Raw genomic sequence first — 20565 nt, 5'->3', positions numbered from 1 at the left:
CATCCGCGCGCTGGTGGCCGAGCTGCGCTTGAGGTACCGCCTGCTGCCCGGTGTGTGCAAGCGGGGCCGTGTGAGGCGGCTCCGCTCTGCCCCCGTGCGAGCGGCCTCCTCCGTGCCCCTTCACACCGGCGTTGCTCTGCTGCCCGCCCGCCGTCACGGCTGCTGCTCCTGTACCCCCTGCTGCCCGCTCAGCTCTCCCGTTTGATCGTGGGGAAAGCCCCGCCGTCCCTCAGGCCGTGCCGTGGCGCTGAGGGCCGCAGCCAGTAACTCTGTGGTGATTTATCACCGCTCACTCTTATGTATATCTCAGTTATCCTGCTTTTTTCTTTTTTTTTCCTGACCCTTGTATGTATTGTGTTCTCCAAACTACGTGTTTTGTTTTTGGCAGCTTACTGGGAATGAGAGTAAACAACGTTTATGATGTGGACAATAAGACGTACCTTATTCGCCTCCAAAAGTAAGGATTTCTTTATGTTTCGTTACATTGTTGCTGTGTTTGTTGCATGTATGAACTGTGTTTCTGAGAAGTTTTCAGTGGGATTCTGTTGTTCCCTGATAAAATGCAGTGGTTGTTATTCTGGAAGTTCTTGCAAGATAGCCTGTGGTACAGGTGTGAGAAGAGGAAAAGTTAATAGAATCACATCACAGAATCCTAGAATGCCTGGGTTGCAAAGGAGCACAATGCTGATCCAGTTCCAACCCCCTGCTATGTGCAGGGTTGCCAACCAGCAGCCCAGGCTGCCCAGAGCCACATCCAGCCTGGCCTTGAATACCTGCAGGGATGGGGCATCCACAACCTCCTTGGGCAACCTGTTCCAGTGCCTCACCACCCTCTGGCTGGAAAACTTCCTCCTCATATCCAACCTAAACCTCCCCTGCCTCAGTTTTTAAAAGTGCAGCAGAAAATGTCCGGAAAGGTGGAGGAGCTCCCATAAGAGCACATGGATATGGGTGATATGGTTTTATGGTTTTTATGATATGGATATGGGTAGATATGGTTTTGTAGAATTACTGAGGTTGGTAAAGACCTCTAACATCTCCAAATCCAGCTGCCAGCCCACCCCACCCTGCCATACCCACTAAACCACATCCCTCAGTGCCATATCTTCACTGTTTGGAACACCTCCAGGGGCAGCTACCTCCCCTACCTCCCTGGGCAGCTGTGCCACTGCAGCACCACTATTTCTGAGAAGAAAACTCCTGATTTTGCCATGTTTTTGTGTATGAGGAAGGGAGAGAGAAGTAGTAGGAATGGAGAGTGGCAGTTCTATGAGTGACACCAGTGCCCGGGCAGTGGGTAGGGTGCATCATGTCTTCTGCTGCAGCCTGTGGCACCTGCCTGTCTCCAGTTGAGTGGGGAAGTTAACTCCAAAAGCATTTTGCTTGGTCTGTTATCTATAGATTTAAAGCACTATTTGCTGGTGTTCCTTGGTTTTTTCCACTGTTTCCTGTAAATGATGCACTGCTGGTTATGGTAGTTCCATCTCATTCCATTGCAGAATACTGTGTAGTCAGAGGTGGCTGCTCACATGCCAAATTCAGTCTTTGTTTTGTTAACAGACCGGACTGCAAGGCCACACTGCTGCTTGAATCTGGCATACGGATTCACACGACGGAGTTCGAGTGGCCAAAAAACATGATGCCATCTGGCTTTGCAATGAAGGTAAACGAACTGGTGTTTTCATTTTGGAGAGAATGCTAATTACAGAAAACAGCATTAACGTTCTGACCTCGGAGACAAGAAAACACTGAAGGGTTTATCTATTAGATCCTGATCAGGCAGGTGACTGAAGACATGGGAAGAGCAAATCCGGAGTTCAGATCATGTCGCTGATGCTCAGTGCCAGAAACATTGAAAATGTAGATTTGTGAATGCTAATATTAATGTGCTGAGCATTTTGTGAGCCACCCAGACTGTTCTGAATTTTACTCCAGTGAAACCCATGTGGTTCCAGTTGGATTGTCCAAATGTATTAATGCTGTGTTAAGAAGGTCTTTCTGTTCGGTCTGTTCAGACTTGGAGGGTTCAGGTCTTGCTGCAAGCTGCTGGTTGCATTCTTGTAGGCAGATCTGTGGGGATGCAGCTCACACAAATCTATATAGCCTGCTGCCTCTGGATGTGGTCTCACTGAGATGGCTCTGCAAAGACTCTGGGGTGGCTTTGCATGTCCTTTGTGGATACAGGATTAATCTTGGTTCTCTTTGTGATACACACTCTCTGAACTTTAATTAGCCACTCTCTTGTTGAGGTGACATAGATGACCTTGCTTTGAGCGAGCCAGCAGAACAAATAGCTGTTGAAATAGAAAAAATCTTTTGATGGTGACAATCATGTTGCCTGTAAATATCAAAGCATTATTATGTTTTCTAATAGCTGACCTATCTTTATATTACTAAGCCCAGCAGCATTTTTACTTTTGTAGTATTTGTATTGAGTAAGAAGCAGTCAGTGTTGTTGGAGGGGTTGACAGCTAAAACAAAAAACAAATGTATATAAATGTCACAAGCAGATGTGTCTGCATCTTCTCACAGATGTTCTCTCTGCTATTGGCAGTGCCGTAAGCACCTGAAGACCAGAAGACTGGTCAGTGTGAGACAGCTGGGAATAGACAGAATTGTGGACTTCCAGTTTGGAAGCAATGAAGCTGCGTATCACCTGATCATCGAGCTGTACGACAGGGTGAGTGCAGAGCTCCAGCTGGTGTTCTGTAAGTGAACACTTGAGCACTTTGCTAAGGGCCTGCTGTGGTGTGCTTGCAGGGTAACATTGTCCTGACAGACCACGAATATCTCATTTTAAACATTCTGAGGTTTCGCACGGATGAAGCAGATGATGTCAGATTTGCAGTTCGGGAACGATACCCAGTTGACAGTGCAAAAGCACCCACCCCTCTGCCCTCCTTGGAAAGGTAATTGCTTTTTAATGGTGTATGTGTGGGAATAAACCTAAGTTACATATGGCTCTGTGTCCAGTTGGAGACTGGTGGTGGGTGGTGGCCCCCAGGGGTCCTTCTTTGGGCTGAGGCTCTTTGCCATCTTCATCAGTGACCTGGAAGATGGGATCCAGTGCACCCTCAACAAGCTTGTTGATGACACCAAACTGAGTGGTGCAGCTAATACAACAGAAGGAAGGAATACTGTCCAAAGGGACCTGGACAGGCTTGAAAAGTAGGCCTACTTGAACTTAATGATACTTTGAACTCTGAAAAGTGCTGTATCTGGGGCTAGTCTTCATGTACTACAGGCTACTTTGCCCTTTTAATACTGAAAATGTGTTGTTGCTTCTAAGCAATACAGTGTGATCTGAAAATCTGTTGTTCTTTCAAATGGCAACTCTTTTATCTTCTGTAGGTTAACTGAGATAATATCAGATGCACCCAAAGGAGAACAGCTGAAGAGGGTTCTTAACCCACATCTTCGTAAGTAGTGCTGTTTCATAAGGAAGAGAAACGAGGGCAATAGGTGATTCTGCACAGTCTTTTTATTTAAGTTTTCTTTCTTTTTTTTTTTTGGCAGTCTGCTTTTATGTATGTTAGAGAAATAATAAAATAAACCAAGCTTTTGAAAACAGATTTTAAAAGAAAATGTATTTAAAGCTGACTGCACAATGAGCCTTGCAGTGCTCCTTCAGTGAGGAAGATCTGGGGATAGTTCTGTTGGCCCTCCCCAGCAGGAGATGTAATGTACAGCCAGAGCAGGGATGTTGCTGGGGAGTGGCTGGGTGGTGCCCGTCCTGGGATGAGCACTGATATAAAACCAGGAGGCTTGACTTGTCTGTGTGGGTGTTCTCTGGTAAAGAGAAGTGAAGCACCCCATACCCCAGTTCTTCTGGCTGCAGAAACAGATTTAACTTGTTTGGCATGGTCAGAACAACAGATTTGGTTTATTCTCCCTGTTTGGCACTGTTGATAAATGCAGGGTGCCTGGCAGGCACCTTGAACAGCTTAAATCACACAATTTGCAGACCTAAGTGTTACTTTTCCCATTTCTTGTTTCCCCTTTTCACCACCTTTGTTCCTTTTTTTTCTCCAGCCTGCTTTCCTTCTAAAGAAACAACCTGTTTCTAATTACTTTCCTCTCATAGCAGAAACACTGATACTTTACCAGAGCAGTGTCTCAGTCCCAGTAGTCATGCTTTAGAGGCTTCTGATCATTGAGCACCTTTGCATTTAATGTCTTAGCTTGCACTTTTCTTCCACTTGTTTACACAGTCTCTTTTGGAACCATTCAGCATTTTCAGCATCACTCAGTCTTAAACCCTTCACACTTCCAAGTGATCCCAAGCATCCCTAATTTGCTAAAAACTCATCAGAGCCCTGTCAGTTCTGCACAACCAGCCAGCATTTCTGAGGGCAGCTTCAGGAGTCCTGCTCACCTGTTCACCATAGATTCTGCCTTCTGAATTTGGGAGCACAGTGCCCTTACTCTCTGCAGTCTGAGGATTGACCATATATCCTGGCCAAGGCTTGTTGAAATGCTTTCTGTGCTGATCTGAATGTGAATGCAGATTTCACTGAGTGTTTTCAGGAGGTGGTTATCTTTATTTTTCATTTTTTAAATAGCTTATGGAGCCACTCTCATTGAGCATTGCCTTATAGAAGCTGGATTTTCTGGTTATGTCAAAATAGATCAACATATGGAAAGTAAAGGTACGTAGGAAATAATGTCTTGGAGGTTGTACTCATTTCTATGTCTACGTAATATTTTTTTCAAAGAGATGAGTATTCCTTAAACCTGTAGTTCTGATCACATTATATGCTGTAATGTAATATTGGGACCAACCTGGTCCACATTAAACTCTAGGATTGTGAATATACTGGAAATAGAACACAGGGCTCCTATGGCAGGGCCATGTCATAGCTGGAACTTAATTGGAGGAGCAGTTGCCTGGGTCCTTTGTTGATCTGCTGTAGTGCTGTATTTAGATTAAAAACATCTTTCTTTTCTAGATGTTTTAAAATATTCCTCTCCTCCCCTTTCTCACTTCAGAAAATATTGAAAAAGTACTTAGTGCTTTAGAAAAAGCAGAAGAATATATGACACTCACTGAGGATTTCAATGGAAAGGTAGGTCTCAGCTGGGCCATCAGTTCTGCAGGGACTGCAGAACTGAACTGATAGGAAGCATTGCTCAGCACTTGCCTGTTCCTGGCAGTATCAGCTCCAGATTCTGTTCTGGAACCTTGGGCTCCAGCTAGGGGGAAAAAAAGGGTATTCCTTGCATTTTACTACCTTCCTTTACAGCATTTAAATAATTCACAAGCAGATTATGTAGCATGCACTTGTGCTGTCACAGCATGTAACGCTCTTCTGCATGTCAACCATGCGTTTGTGTGGAGAGCTGTAGGGTAGTTCTGAGGTCTGTAAGGTAAGCTCACCATTGTTAGTGGAGTATGTTGGAGTGGAGAGCAGCAAGCAGTCAGGACTTTGTGCTACAAAGGAGCCCAGAGGGTGGTGACCACACTATTCATAGGTTGCCCAAGGAGGCTGTGGATGCCCCATCCCTGCAGGCATTCAAGGCCAGGCTGGATGTGGCTCTGGGCAGCCTGGGCTGCTGGTTGGCGACCTGCACACAGCAGGGGGTTGGAACTGGATGAGCACTGTGCTCCTTTGCAACCCAGGCCATTCTAAGTCTCTCTGTCAGAGTGCATTACTGTCATGGGCTGCATGATAGATTAGCACCTGAATCTTGCTGCCTTCTCAAGCTAAGGGGGATTCTTTTCAAAGGCCAATGCTGATAGACGTATTTATGCACTCCTTCAGGGTTATATTATCCAGAAGAAGGAGAAAAAGCCAAGCCTGGAACCAGATAAACCAGCAGAAGATATCTACACGTAAATATCTGAAGTATTTATTTCCTTTTCTACTAGTCTGCGTGACTTAAATTAGTTTTCAGGTGATAATATCAAATGTGTATTTTACAGATATGAGGAATTTCATCCTTTCTTGTTTTCTCAACATTCAAAATGTCCCTACTTGGAATTTGACTCATTCAATAAGGTACAGTGCTTTTGCTGATGCTGTACTTTTAATTGCTTTAATTGACTGATACTAAGAAGAACAATTGAAAACTAGTGCAGGAGTTGCTGATGAAAACACAGGCCTTGGAAGAGCTGATGAATTGAATGGATAAATGTTTACACAGAAAAGGCTAAATAAAATAGGGCTTTAGGCTACTGTTGGGCAGGACTGCCTTTGCTGACTCAGTTGATAGGCCCTGTAGGTGAAATAATGGAGTGTTCTGAACCTGCAGGGCTGTTGGCTGTCACCAGTCCTGGTCAAACATGTTGTGAGCGGGGAGTTCAGATCTCAAGTTATTGCTGGAGAGAAACAATCATTTCCACCATCACAGTGACTATTTTGGAGGCCTGAAATGTCCAGTTTGCCATGTCCTTGAGTGCAGTCCTTCCTGGTCCTTGGCTCATTAACGTTACGTGGAATCATTAACGGGTCCCTGACCTTCATCTTCAGAGTTCTCAGTTCCCTTTCCTGCCCTGCTGCCTGAGTTTCTGTCATCTTCTTCACAGCACTGATGGTCTGAGCAGCCTGAAACTATTCTGCCTTTTGTTTTAACTGCAGTTATCTGGAAACTGGAGCAGCCCACCAGGAGCAGTCCTTAGCCATAGTTTCTAGGCTTTCTTTAGTTTGTTGTTGGTTTTTTTTTTTTTAAATGACTTATTGAAGTAGCAGGAATTCAGGGCACATAGGTCAATAATTGCAATCACAATCTGCAGAGCACACTGTGTGAAACAGCAGGTTCCATTTCATCATTTTGTAATAAAAAATGCAGGCCCTACTTTGGCCAGCTAGTTACTGTCATGCACAGCCCACAGCTTGTAGCAGGACGTATCCTTGATGGCCTTGCTGAACTCATCTCCTGCAAAGGTAAAATGGAGAATGTTACTGAACCTTGTTTGAGTTTATCTCCTCTTTTAGTGCTCTGCAGTCACCTCTGTTGTGCTGAACCTTCCCTGCCTGCTTGTTGCTGGTATAGGATAATGCAACTTGGAGATCCTTCAAACTGATTTTCTCTTGCAGGCAGCAGATGAGTTCTACTCCAAGCTTGAAGGACAGAAAATCGACCTGAAAGCATTGCAGCAGGTATGCTGTCATGGAGATGGAGCACCTGAGGTGGCTCTCTGAGCTTTGAGTGCTTCATTGGGACATTCTGATTCTGTAGTTGGAGGTGGGGGAGGTATTGCTTACTTATTTGTGCTATGGAGATGCTGAGTCAGTGGAGAATGGATTTCAGACTAGGTGATGTAGTAATTAGTTCTGCAATGCAAGTAATTATGTTAGCACCAGTATTTTGGTATCTTTGCTTCTCTTATGCTGTTGTATTTTTCTTTTCTGGAATGCTGTATTGAGTATCTTACAGTGATTAGATGACAAGATGTCATTTATATATATATATATATATATGTATATCTTTTTTCTCCTTGTTAATCTTGTATGAAAGGAAAAACAAGCATTGAAGAAGCTTGAAAATGTCCGTAGAGATCACGAGCAAAGACTGGAAGCTCTTCAGCAAGCTCAAGTAAGACTGGAATTTTGTATCTAGGAAGATACAGAATTGTACCTGCTGGTCATGGTTGCTGTGGTCAGCATTAGACCCCAAAGTGAGCCCTGCTGTTGTCCTGTAGCCCACCAGGGAGGCCAGCCCTGCACAGTGGGCCTCTGCTCTCATACAAATGCTTTGTACTTCCCTTGCCAAAACTTACTTGTGCAACTCTGCTTGCAAGGGTCAAGTTGACCATTGCCCACTGTGTCTGCTTCTGTGCCATTCATGAATTTTGTCTCAATATTAATTACTTCTGCTAATTTAAAAATATCTCTGAGTATGTGTTCAGCTTCAGTGGGTATCAATCTCTTTTTTTTACCTTAAGGAAGTCGATAAGATAAAAGGAGAACTGATAGAAATGAACTTGGAGATCGTCAACCGAGCCATCCAGGTGGTGCGGAGCGCGTTGGCCAACCAGATAGACTGGACAGAGATTGGAGCAATTGTTAAGGAGGCTCAGGCACAGGGAGACCCCGTTGCAAATGCAATCAAAGAATTAAAGCTTCAGACAAATCACATCACAATGCTGTTGAGGTGAGTGCATTGCAGGTCATCCATACCAAATGGCTGCATGATGTGAGCTGCACGGGAGATGAGTGTCTTTTAGCTTGTAAATTGTTACTGAAGCTATTGTGTTCTATTTACAAGCTGTATGAAGAGAACATGGCTTCGTGAGCGAAGATGGATGCCTTCTTTTTTGCTTTCAAAAATAATAATAATTTAGTTGCTGTAATTATTAATGTATCTGGCATTTTTAAGAGTCTGTCTGACTGCATTCTAAGTCATTGGAAGGTGTCATAAAGCAGTAGAGATCCAGACCACCCTTATATTAGCCAGCAATTAGCTGTGCATGTTTTGCTAATTACTTTGGTCTAAAATTCCTATGAGACCCTGCTCCTTTCAGTGCTAAAAGCAGTCCTGTGAGAGGCTGATGGTTCAGCAATGTAGCTGCTGTGAGCTGCAAGTTTTGGTGCTGGTTCTGTTAGAAGTTCTGGTAACGAGATGCTACTGGGAATGTTTTTACACAGGTTTGAATGCTGTATCATGACACTTTTAAAAAAATAAGAGAGAGAAAAAGAAGTGAGACTCTTGTGCTATGCAGACATAGCACAGCTGTGCTGAGGTGGATTGAATGTAGCAATGAGGAGCAGATACAAATCCCAGCTAATATTTGCTCAGTGTACCTGCTTGAAGTAAGAATGCAATTGCAATGAGGTTAACAAATAATCAGTTTTCTTAATCACATGATACCATGTTTTTTAGGAACCCATATGTATTATCTGAAGAGGAAGAGGAGGGGGAGGATGCTGACTTAGAGAAAGAAGAAACAGAAGAGCCCAAGGGCAAAAAGAAAAAAAATAAAAACAAGCAGTTGAAGAAACCTCAGAAAAACAAACCATCGTTAGTTGATGTTGATCTCAGTTTGTCTGCATACGCCAATGCCAAGAAGTAAGGTTCAGTGTGCTTTGTTAGTACAAGTTTCTGTGTATTGCAGTTGTTACTGATAATGCACAGGAAGGGCTCTGTCTGTATCTTCCTGAAAAGAAACATTAGAAATTGAAGTGGGTAGATTGCCACGAGGTGTAGGATGTGCATTTTCCTGCTCAAAGTGCAGTGTCTCAGAGTTGCACAGCAGATATTCTCCAGCTGTGGCATTAATGTAAGTTTGAGTACAATTCTGGGCAGTGGCAGAACGTGGCTACTTCTTGTCACACAACAGTCCAGGCACTCTGTCAGTCTGAGAAGGAAGTCACTTTGGCTGCTTTCCTCATATAAGGAGATCCAAAGATCTGGGCTAAAGAATACTGTCTCCAAATAGAATGTTTACAACAAATGTAAGGAATCATGAGAAATGCATTCTAAAAACACTGGGATTTCAAGCATAAACAAACTTGTCTTTTGCAGGTACTATGATCACAAGAGGCACGCAGCTAAGAAAACACAGAAGACAGTAGAAGCTGCAGAAAAGGTATTTGTCTTTGTTTTTACAAGGTATTTGAAAGCCAAGTCCCTGTCACTGATATGTGGATAAGCCTCCCCTAGTTTAAGTAGTTCTGATGAGACCTGAAAACTGAGGACAACCAACCAGTGTTGTATTGTTGTTAAGCTCTCAAAGTGACTGAATAAAGGAGAGCAGGTGCCTGCTGTGCTGTTTGGTCAGCACTGTGAGTGCCTGGAGGTGCTGACACAGCTGTCATTACAAAGGCAGCAGTGGGAAGTCAGTGGGAATCCTTATGCTCAACCAACAGACAGCTGTGATGATTTTAGCCTTCGTCTTGTTCTGTGCACGAAGGGAATGTGGGCTTGCTATTAGCAGATTGCAGAGCCTGCACTCTCAAAAAAAGGTCAGAGAAATTGCCTATTGCTTTTCCTGCTGCCCATTTAGCAGTTCTGTGATTCCTGTGCTGGCAGATTGGGATCATGCTTTTTTGTCTAAATAGGCATTTAAATCAGCTGAGAAGAAGACGAAGCAGACACTGAAGGAAGTTCAGACAGTTACCACCATTCAGAAAGCAAGAAAGGTCTATTGGCAAGTACAGTTTTGTTGTTATTATCTGATGTGTTGGGGACATGCACAAATCTGAAACATTTGTGTCAGTCTGACTTCACGAGCTTAGCAGTGGAGCTGAGTATGATTTCTGAGCATTACAATTTGCACTCTGCCTCCTTGCAGTTACTCATTTGAGTTTCTGACCTGATCCTGGTAGTGCCTTTGCCTGGGAAGGTTCTTTTCCATGGATATGGTTTGTAGTTGAGCTGAGTTTTTGTACTTAGCACAGCTAAGTGGGTTTAGAGAACTCCTCTGTTACTTTCTGGCAGCTCAGTATCTGTGACGTAGTGGCAGTTGATTTTAACAAATGAAGAAAGGTTTGTATAATTTGATAACTAAAGCATTAAAAACAGAAGCTGGGCTTTTTCGGTAGCAGTACTTATTTAATCTCAAAATAGTGTTGGAAGCAATGCTGTATTTGTATCATGCCTTGTCTGTGTGCCCCAGGCACATGGATGGATATGAAGCTGTTTGTGGTGTCTTTTATACATCATAGATACTAAGATGAATATTCCCTGACTTAGGCACACAAAGTACCTCTGTAGCATCCTGTTAGTTCCAGGTGTTTTTCATGCAGTGCTTTGGTGTGATCTGGCAGGTTTGAGAAGTTCCTGTGGTTCATTAGCTCTGAGAATTACCTCGTTATTGCTGGAAGAGATCAGCAGCAGAATGAGCTGATTGTGAAGCGGTATCTTAAACCAGGTGAGTAATTAAGGAGAATATTATCAGTTTCTTTTTCTCTGGTTGACCAAGGATGATGCAGGGAGGTCTGACTGCTTTGTTGTTAGGCTGAGACTTTGGCAAAAGGGCTTTTGGTGATCGTGAGTCCTGAGGACTGTGTGTGTGTGGTGTCTGCTGAGTGCTGTGGGAGGCTGCACCCTGCAGTAAGAGTGGGTTGGGTGGACTCTTGTCTGGAGCAAATGAGCTGATCCTGCCTGGGGCATCTGGGGTGGGCTGAAAGACTCTTCCCATCCTGTTGTTTGCAGACAGGAGAGCTGCTTCCCACTGGTACCAGGAATCTTTGCCTTAGCTCTGGTGGTCTGTGTGGTTACCACATACATGACTGACTTGAGTCTTTTCTTTTCCAGGGGACATATATGTGCATGCTGACCTCCACGGAGCCACAAGCTGTGTGATCAAGAATCCAACAGGTACTTTGTGTGGGGCTGATTGGGGGGCTTGTAGAAGCCTCAAAACACTGCATTGCATGTCTGAGTCCAGCCCAGCGAGCTCCTTCCCCCCTCACTGCAGCACCCAATTCCAGCAGGGGTTTCAGTTGGACATGAGAGGCTTCAGTCCCTCCGAGATCAGATTCTCACCACCCGAAAGTGCTTCCCAGCCATGGCTGGCTGTTTGTGCTTGTTCACTTGAGCTCCTGGTGGGAAGGAACAGCAGAGCTTTGCTCACTGAGAGAAGCAGTAACTGATGGCAGAAGTTTTGGTGCAAGTGCTTTGCTGCTGGTTGCAGGGACTGGAGACCTGCCGAGACTTCTGTAGCTGGCATGAGCAGTTTGGGTGCTGGCAGAGGGTGCTAATCTCAGCATGGAAGTGTTAGTGCAGTTGTACGTGTCTTATGGGAGATCAGCTGTGCAAACCTTTGCCCTGTTCATGGCCAGTGGCAGAAATAGGCCGTGTGAGCAATGCACTTATTGCTGCCTTGCAGAGCTGTGTTAAGGAGGGACCAGTAGCAATGTCTGGCTTCAGCCTCTGCTGAGGAGCTGTGAAGAGCAGCCGCGGATGCTGCTTGTGCCTCACAGCTTAGGCAGCCCATGCTGTCACTGCCCAGTGCCCTGGGAAGTCCACACACTGGGTTAGGGTGCGTGTGGAAGTTGAGGGATGACATCTGTTGTGGGTGTATTGCATTCGCTGATGTACTGGGTGTTCCTGTTGTAGGTGAACCGATTCCTCCACGGACCCTGACAGAGGCAGGCACGATGGCCTTGTGCTACAGCGCTGCCTGGGATGCCCGTGTCGTCACCAGTGCTTGGTGGGTCTCCCACAACCAGGTAAGGACACTCGTGCATGACCTTGGCAGTTAGAACATCTGGAGAAGCTGCTGTGGCTCTGTCTGGGAACTGCTGGATGGGGCTGGAACTGTTCTCTGTCAGTGCTCCTTGCAGGTTCTCCCTGAGTGCTGCAATCAGGGTAGAGTTGGGCAGGTTAACCTCTGATATGATGTGAGCATGGTAGAGGAAGTGTTGCAAGCCTGTCGTCTTACTACTGAAGGGGCATCACTTCTATTAAAAAGAAATTTTAGAAATAGCCTCTTTTTTTTCTTTTTTTTTTCACTTGGGCTTCTAGCTTGTGTCTTAACCGTGGTCTGAATGCATTTCTAAGTTGCTCAACTGTAAGTGTAGAGAGATTACAGTAAGCTGAAGGTTGCAGAGTCTTTTGTGTTCCTATTGCCTGACTAGCTCAGGTCCTCACCAGCACTTCTAAATGTAGTGCCAGTAGTGTGCAGCTGAACTGGAACAACTTTTAGGGAAACGTCCTACAAAGGACAGAAAAACCCTTGGATATGGAGTTCTTACAGAAAGCTATTCCCAGAAGTTAAAAACGTGGCTTGCTAGAACATTGCTGTTGTGGTGCTGTTATTACATAACGCTGATCTCCTGTGACATACTTACATCATGTTCTTCTAGGTTTCTAAAACTGCACCTACAGGAGAATATCTCACTACTGGAAGCTTCATGATCCGAGGTGAGGCACAAAGCAGCAGTGCAATGATGTTATGAACTGTTTTCCCAGAATCACAAAGTGGTTGGGGCTGGAAAGGACCTTGAAGCTCCTGCAGCCCCTGCTGTGGGCAGAGCCTCTCCCTGCAGCTCAGGCTGCCCAGGGCCCCATCCAACCCATCCCTGGGCACTGCTGGGAATGGGGGCATCCATTTTGCCTGAAGTGCTGTGCTGCAATGGCAGGGCAATGCCCTGAGCTGCCCCATTGCTGTGACAGCCTGCACTTCTCACAGTCTGTTCTGAGCAGTCCAGACCAAATACTAGGTAGCATCTGCTAGCTGGGGCCCTGGACAGAAGATTGTTAGCTGAGCTGTTTTGGTTTCTCCTGTTCTGCCCTCATCCAAAAGCTAGAACAAGCCCTGGGGTAACTTCTGGCAGCCTAAAGCTTCTAGTGAAAATGACTTTAAAAAATACTCCATCTAACACAGCTGTTGAACCTCTTCATGAGACTCTGTCTTTGTTTTTCAGGGAAGAAGAATTTTCTTCCACCTTCATATCTGATGATGGGCTTTAGCTTCTTGTTCAAGGTACTGCTTTTTCTGTGCAGCTCTTGCTGCCTTTTGTAATTTGTTTAAGATGTTGGAAACCTATTTTCTAGTTGGCAGTATATTCCCAATTACCTTTTTTCTCATTTGAGCATATCCCATAAAATGCTTCTTGCTGAAGATTACTTCTCTCTCATTTCCATTTCTCCCTGGTTTTTGTTGTCTTCATGTAAATCAAACACACTGTTAACATGATTGTCTCTGCTGGATTTTTGCACTAGCTCTGTTTGAGGCCTGTGTGTGCCTGCTCTTCGGGCAGCAGTGAGTGCCTCTTTGCTAGCTGCACTTGCTGGGTTGTCAGAATAGGTTTAAATTGTGCTGATTTAGTTTTACTGCCCTTGGAATGACAAGAAGTGTTCAAAGGGAACGAGTAAGGCTGAGTCAGGTGCTCTCCAAATAGGCTAGAGAACCGTGGTGGAGCTGGTGCTGGCCACATATGGGTGCTTTGTTGTCAGGTGGATGAAAGCTGTGTTTGGAGACACCGAGAAGAAAGGAAGATCAAAGTACAGGATGAGGATCTGGAAACGGTTTCCAGCAGTGCCAGTGAGCTGGTGTCAGAAGAAGTGGAGCTATTAGGTACGGTGTACACTGCTGACAGAGGCAGCTGTTTGGCTCACTCTGCCATTTCTAATGTGAGCTGTGTTTTCCTCACCTGTGTGCCCCAGAAGGAGGAGATAGCAGCAGCGAAGAGGACAAGGCAGAGTGTCACGAAGCACCAGAAGATGTGGAAGCCACAGCTGAAAATAATGGTGACGAGAATGTTGCTGACCTTGACCAGGACAGAGTAAGCACACCTCCTGTGCCAGAGGGTGTCTCTGAAGAGGATGATGGAGAATCTGAAGTGGAACATCCAGAGCCACAGAGTGAAGTGAAAGAGGAAGAGGTGAATTACCCAGATACAACAATCGACCTGTCACATCTTCAGTCTCAAAGGTAAGCAAAGCAGCAGCTGCGTTGATCAGCACTGTGAGCCCTCCTGAGGTTCTCCATACTGCTCAAATGCTGCCAGGACCAGGGCTGTGATAAGGTGCTGTCACTCTGTGATGCTCAGCTATGCAGGCTGTCAGGTGCAGGGCAGTAACCTGCACTGTGATAGTGCTGCCATGCTGTGTACCATTCCCTGCCCCTTCCCTACAGAGCTTTCCCTTTGTCCCACCTCCTAAAGTACACACATAGCTGCCCATTCCATAGTGAAGGTCCCCATTTGTTAGTGCCTGTTTTGGCCCAAACATCCCTCAATCACCCACACACTGATTTTGCTCCTCGGAAGATGGCTGCCCCGCTTTTCTCTGCAGAGCCATTCAGACCCAGAAACCTGAGTGATTGGTGCTAAGCTACTGCTCTGCACATAGCTGTGAGATGAGCTCATCTCCCTGGCCTCTCTGGAAATGGAACTCCTCAGAGGGTGTAAAGCAGAGTGACTGAGTGGGTGGAAGCAGGCAGCCGTTGTAGGGAATACCATGGCCAGTCAGGGTTGTTGTGCATGAGCACTCAGCATCAGGGTGTTCACACAGTGTGTTTTCATTTAGTGTATATTATGTACAGGCTACCCTTGTTGTATTGGTGTGTGTATTTAGGACAGTCTGGCAGAGATCTTGCTTTGTAAACCAAATCTCAATATTGCTGCCCTTTTCTGTTCACCCAAGCTAAATTTTTGAAGTAGAAAGCCAGGTGCAGTGTAACCAGGCTGGCTTACATCTGGGGTGTGGGTGTGTGTGCAGGGTTGAGTTGCTCTTCGTCCACTGATGGGCTCTGTTTTGATCTCCCTTCAGATCCCTGCAGAAAACCGTCCCCAAAGAGGAAGAACCCAACTTGGTAAGGTCCCAGTTCAGGTGTGGGGCAAAAATCAGTGTCACCTGCTGCTGCACATGGTGTGCTCTAACTGTGTTTCACTTCTTAGAGTGATAGCAAGTCCCAGGGGCGAAGACATCTGTCTGCCAAGGAGAGGAGGTGAGAGCATCTCCGTGTTTGGGGTGAGATGAATTCCTTCCTCCTCCTCATTCCTTCTTCAGGGAGCAGAGTGGCTGGGATTGGAAAATGGAATCTGGGGATCAGTGCATTCTTTGTCATCAGGATACCTAGAACCCTCTATCTGGGTTTGAACTGGTTGACAGGAGCCCTGTGAACACAGCTATGTCAGAGATGTCACCGGCCAGCCAGCAACTGAGGGGCTGGGAGGCTGTAGGAGGTGATCACTCAGTTGGGGGTTCCAGCTCCAGCAGTTAATGGAGTTCTTTGCATACACATAAGTTTGAGGTTTTACTGAGAAAGGGTAATTTCCAGTGGATGTGCCTCAGGCTCCCTGTGGCTGGGAAGCAGAGTGCTAGTGCTGGCAGGAGAGCAGCAGCCTCCCTCGTGGTAGCAAGAGGTCTTATGACAAGTGATTGTTTTCCTTAGAGAAATGAAGAAAAAGAAGCAGCAAAATGACTCTGAGAACTTGGATCCGCCTGAAGAGAGGCAGAAAGACACGGAGACACAGCGTCCCCCCCCTCCCAACACCACTAAGGGTGTGCCAGCCCCTCAGCCCATCAAACGGGGACAGAAGGTGAGCAGGTTTACCCATGAGCTGAGCCATTGCCACGTGAAATGTGGGCTCATCCCCTACACATGGAGAAATCTGGGGTTTCCCTGGGATGTCCATAGTTTCTGACTCTTGGTGGAACTCTTGATGGTTTCAGGAGGACGGTGCTGCTCTGAGAGCACTGAGCATGTGGTGCTGCTCTCACTGAATGCAGCGAGTCCCTTGGTTGCTGCTGAACTGCTTGGAGAGAGGCTTGGAAGACCTAAAAGGGGTGTGTGTGTGGGCACAGCATTTAGTTCTTTATGGGTGCAAAGCTGTGCAAAAGTCAGTTCCTAAAGCTGTTGGTGCACTTTCTTCTTTAGAGTAAAATGAAGAAGATGAAGGAGAAGTACAAGGACCAGGATGAGGAGGACCGGGAGCTCATCATGAAGCTGCTGGGGGTGAGTGAAAGGAGCTCTGCCCCCCTGTGGTGCTGCAGTTGCTGGCTCTGACTGCCTCTTATGTGCAACCCCAGTCTGCAGGGTCAAACAAAGAGGAGAAAGGGAAAAAGGGAAAAAGGGGAAGATGAAAGAAGAACCGGTGAAGAAGCAACAGCAGAAATCCAAGGCTGTGCATCACGGTGCTGGAGGGGGCAAGGAGATGCTGCCAGGAGGAGTCCTGCTGCATGAGTCTGAGGACCCAGCCCTGGAGGAGCAGCAGGACGAGAAGGTGAGCAGTAGTGTGCTGCCTCTTCTCTCCTGTCCACACATCTGTTCCTTCTCACTCGCTGCTGTGGTCTCCTGGTGCTGTGTAGTGCAGTTCTGCCCAGGTGGCTGAGCTGGTTTTTGGGGTGCTGGTGGAGATGAGCATGCCTAACGCCCTGTCTCCAGGAGCCCTTTGGTTTCCAGAAGCAGCAAAAAGACCCTGCAGCAATCCATGTGTGTGCTGTGTTCTCAGCACAGCCAGGAGGAAGGTTTGAGTACATCACCAGACTGCCAAGGATCCGGTTAATTCAGTACCTCCCACTCGGTGCAGCTGAAGTGCAGCTGAGAGCTCCCCAGCTCTGAGGTTGTGAATCAGTATCTCTGAATCACAGCCCATCTCTCTCCTCCCAGTTTGGTGTGTGCCAAGCTAATGAGGAGTTCTGAAAGAAATAGCCTTCCCCCACCTACATGAAAATGCTCTTTTTACCTTTAAAATAATTTATCTCTGCAATGAGAGTTTGGCTTTTTGTGTCGTGCTGATGAAAGAACTGATTTTCTCCACAGGCTCAGGGATGAACAAGCAGGTATGTGCTCATTTCAGCTCTATCTTTTTTTCTGTGTTGACAGGATGAGCAAGACCAGGATCAGCCAGGAGTGGAGGTAAAAATGTTCTCATCTTTGAAACTCCAAAATATGCTGAGAAGGGTTTACTCCCCCTCAGAGCTGTTGGGCCGTGCTGTAGCACGCAGCTCTGTGTCAGCAGCACCAGAGGCACAAACCTGGCTCTCAGCAGGTTGGGACTGGAATGGAGGTTCATGTGCTGAGCCCTCCAGAAGGGTTTGGTTCTGCTCTTAGGGCTCCCTCTGTGCTCGAGGCTATTTGAACCCAGCTTTCTTCTTACACTGTTTATCACATACCACATTCCCTTATGGAAACTGTCTGAATTGAAGGTTGGCTCTTTGGAGGTCTTTGCACTACTCAGTAGTAGGTGGCTCTGGGCTGGAGGGTGACTCAGGTTGATGCAGTGCAGTTTGATTCAGTTTGATTATTTACAATTTAAAAAAAAAAAAGCTTCAAAGTGTTGTATATACAACTATAGGCTGTGGGTGTTGCCCAAGGCTGGTCATTAGCTGAGTCCTTAAAACCTTTAATTAAAAGATAACGGTAGGAGGGAGCTTTTGGTGACCCTGTGAAGATGTGACTGCATTTGGGAGTCTCATTTGGGTCACTGAAAACTGAGGTCTGTCCTGCTGCAAGTGATGTGACTTCAGTAATGATAGAATCATGGAATCACAGAATGGCCCGGGTTGGAAGGGACCTCAAGGATCACGAAGCTCCAACCCCCCCCAAACCACAGGCAGGGCCACCAACCTCCACATTTCACAGCAGCCCAGGCTGCCCAGGGCCCCATCCAACCTGGCCTTGAACACCTCCAGGGATGGACGGGGCATCCACAGCCTCTCTGGGCAGCTGTTCCAGCACCTCACCACTCTCACAGCAAACAACTTCCCCCTCGACATCCAACTGAAATCTGCCCTCCCTCAACTTCAAAACCATTTCCCCTTGTCCTGCTGTTATCTCCCCTTTCCAAGAGCTGACTCCCCTCCTGTCTGTAGGCTCCCTTTAGGTACTGAAGGCTGCAATGAGGTCACCCCGCAGCCTTCTCTTCTCCAGGCTGGTCTGTCATGAGTTACAGGTTGGGAATTAAATGCCAGTGAGGAGAGCGGTGAGCTTGAATTTAGCAAACCTTGGTAACCACAGCGGGAGGTTTGTCACATGGCACCTGCGGGTGGTGGGAAGGGAACACCATCCAGCTTCCCCATGACATGGGGTGGTTGTTTTGAGTTGGGTGCTGCTCCTGCTGTCACAGTGTGTCTCCTTCCCCTTCAGGATGGCACAGCCCTGCTGGACTCACTGACAGGTCAGCCTCATGCTGAGGACATCCTGCTCTTTGCTGTGCCCATCTGCGCTCCCTACACGGCCATGACAAACTACAAGTGAGTTGCAGCTTTGTTGTAGAGGAGGTTTGGGGGCATTCGGCCCTGGGACTGACGGAAACTTTTCTTTCTGAAAGGTACAAAGTCAAGCTCACTCCAGGCACCCAAAAGAAAGGAAAAGGTACTGTATTAAAGCAGATGAATCCTCAGTGCTGAAAGCCAGAACACGTTTCAATCTTCAAAATCTTTCCCGTGTTTTTACAGCTGCAAAGATTGCCTTGCATAACTTCATGCAATCCAAAGAAGCTTCTGCAAGGGAAAAAGACCTGTTCCGCAGTGTTAAGGTGAGTTTCTCTTGCACACATGTGAGAGCAGCAGAGAAATGGCCCACTGTTGTTGTGTTGGGGGTAAATACTTCACAGAACAAATGTGTTACAATCATAGAATTCTAACAGGTTGGAAAAGACCTTAAGGATCATCGAGTCCAACCTCATCCTAACCATCCTACCTGAACTCTAACAGCCCTCTGCTAAATCATGGCCCTGAGCACCACATCCAAACTGTTTTTAAACACATCCAGGGATGGTGACTCAACCACCTCCCTGTGCAGCCCATTGCAGTGCTTAACAACCCTTTCTGTAAAGAAGTTTGTCCTGATATCCAACCTAAACCTCCCCTGCTGCAACTTGAAGTCATTTCCCCTCGTCCTGTCACCAGTGAGAAGAGACCAGCCCTGCTCTTGCTGTAAGCACCTTTCAGATATTGGAAGAGAGCAATAAAGTCTCCCCTCAGCCTCCTTTTCCCCAGACCGAACAGCCCCAGTTCCTTCAGTCTCTCTTCATAGGCCACATTCTCCAAGCCCTTCCCCAGCCTTGTTGCCCTTCTTTGGACCTGCTCCAGCACCTCCACGTCCTTTCTGTACTGAGGTGCCCAAAACTGAACACAAAACTTGAGGTGAGGCCTCACCAGTGCTGAGCACAAGGGCAGGATGATCCCTAGCACTGCTCATCACACCATTCCTGATACAAACCAGGATGCCACTGACCTTCTTGGAAAGGTCAGTGGTGCTCCTCAGTACTGCTGGGGGAGATTTACTGCTTAGGGTGGGAGGAGTTCATAGAACGTGAGCTTCACCAGCATCGCTGGGCTGTAGGTTTCTGTTCTGTGTCTCTTGATCAGGATAATATCTGACAAAAGCATCATCTGCATAAAACCTGGTTTTGGGAGGCCATTTCCATTCCCACTGGCTGTGGTGTGGGGAAGTCATTGACACAGTGACCCCCCACATTGTGCCCAGAAAACCAGCGAGAGGTTCTACACGAACAAGCAACGGTGAGAGCAGCAGCCTGATGACAGCCCTGCATTCTCTGAGGGGAACTGGGCATACTGGTTCATGCTGGCTGACTCAGAAACATTGCCTGGGGAGGAAGATGTTTATAAATCCATTTCTGTACATTCATTTTTTTCATCTCTGATGTTTTGTAGGATACTGACTTATCAAGAAATATTCCTGGTAAAGTGAAAGTGTCTGCACCGAATCTGCTGAACAGGAAGAAGAAGTGAATGGGTATTTGAGTTTCACCACCAAACTGCAGCTGTGCATCGAGATGGGTGCCTGCAGGTGGGGCAGTCAGCCCTGCCTCACTGCTGCCATTCGGCTGCATTCAGCTTCCCTGGCAGCGAGCAGCTGTGGACCAGTTCCCCCATCACAGTTTAGATGGACTCTGACAACTCCATTGCTATAGATAGCATCCAAACATGGAAGTAAATTGCTGGCCTCTGGTCAGTGATGTGCTGTCAAGCTGTGTGCTCTCTAATGCTTTCCCCACCTTTCTCTGGCTTCCTCTGGGCTAAGGTATGCCCTGATTTCCTGCAGCACAACATGAGATGTTCTGCTTCCACCCAAACTACCTCTTTCCCCTGCAGGGGATGGGAGCTCCTAGTAGAGATGTCTCAGTGAAGAATATGCTTGACTTGAGAAAAGAGAGTTATTTTCCCCAAAATACAGCATGGAGGCAGGCCAGGAGATAAAAA

At 46.6% G+C, this 20565-nt stretch overlaps 1 protein-coding gene across 1 annotated transcript; it reads left to right on the top strand.

The window, feature by feature from the left end:
• Positions 1-6: 6 nt before the first annotated feature.
• Positions 7-20332, top strand: NEMF (nuclear export mediator factor). Its single transcript, XM_010712145.1, is given in 34 exon segments — positions 7-33; positions 389-457; positions 1561-1663; positions 2555-2680; positions 2761-2909; positions 3352-3419; positions 4563-4649; positions 4990-5066; positions 5763-5833; positions 5924-5999; positions 7038-7100; positions 7459-7536; positions 7886-8094; positions 8824-9009; positions 9466-9529; positions 10002-10090; positions 10710-10813; positions 11200-11262; positions 12004-12116; positions 12753-12810; positions 13314-13372; positions 13846-13966; positions 14056-14323; positions 15163-15205; positions 15291-15340; positions 15788-15935; positions 16274-16351; positions 16426-16453; positions 16456-16619; positions 17222-17254; positions 18485-18591; positions 18669-18712; positions 18796-18875; positions 20017-20332. Coding segments are annotated over 33 exon segments (3144 nt in total). The 5' UTR covers positions 7-33; positions 389-398; the 3' UTR covers positions 20095-20332.
• Positions 20333-20565: the final 233 nt, after the last annotated feature.

Source organism: Meleagris gallopavo, chromosome 5 (genome assembly GCF_000146605.3).
Source record: "Meleagris gallopavo isolate NT-WF06-2002-E0010 breed Aviagen turkey brand Nicholas breeding stock chromosome 5, Turkey_5.1, whole genome shotgun sequence".
Taxonomy (NCBI): domain Eukaryota; kingdom Metazoa; phylum Chordata; class Aves; order Galliformes; family Phasianidae; genus Meleagris; species Meleagris gallopavo.
This window is presented reverse-complemented; position numbering and strand designations above follow the sequence as displayed.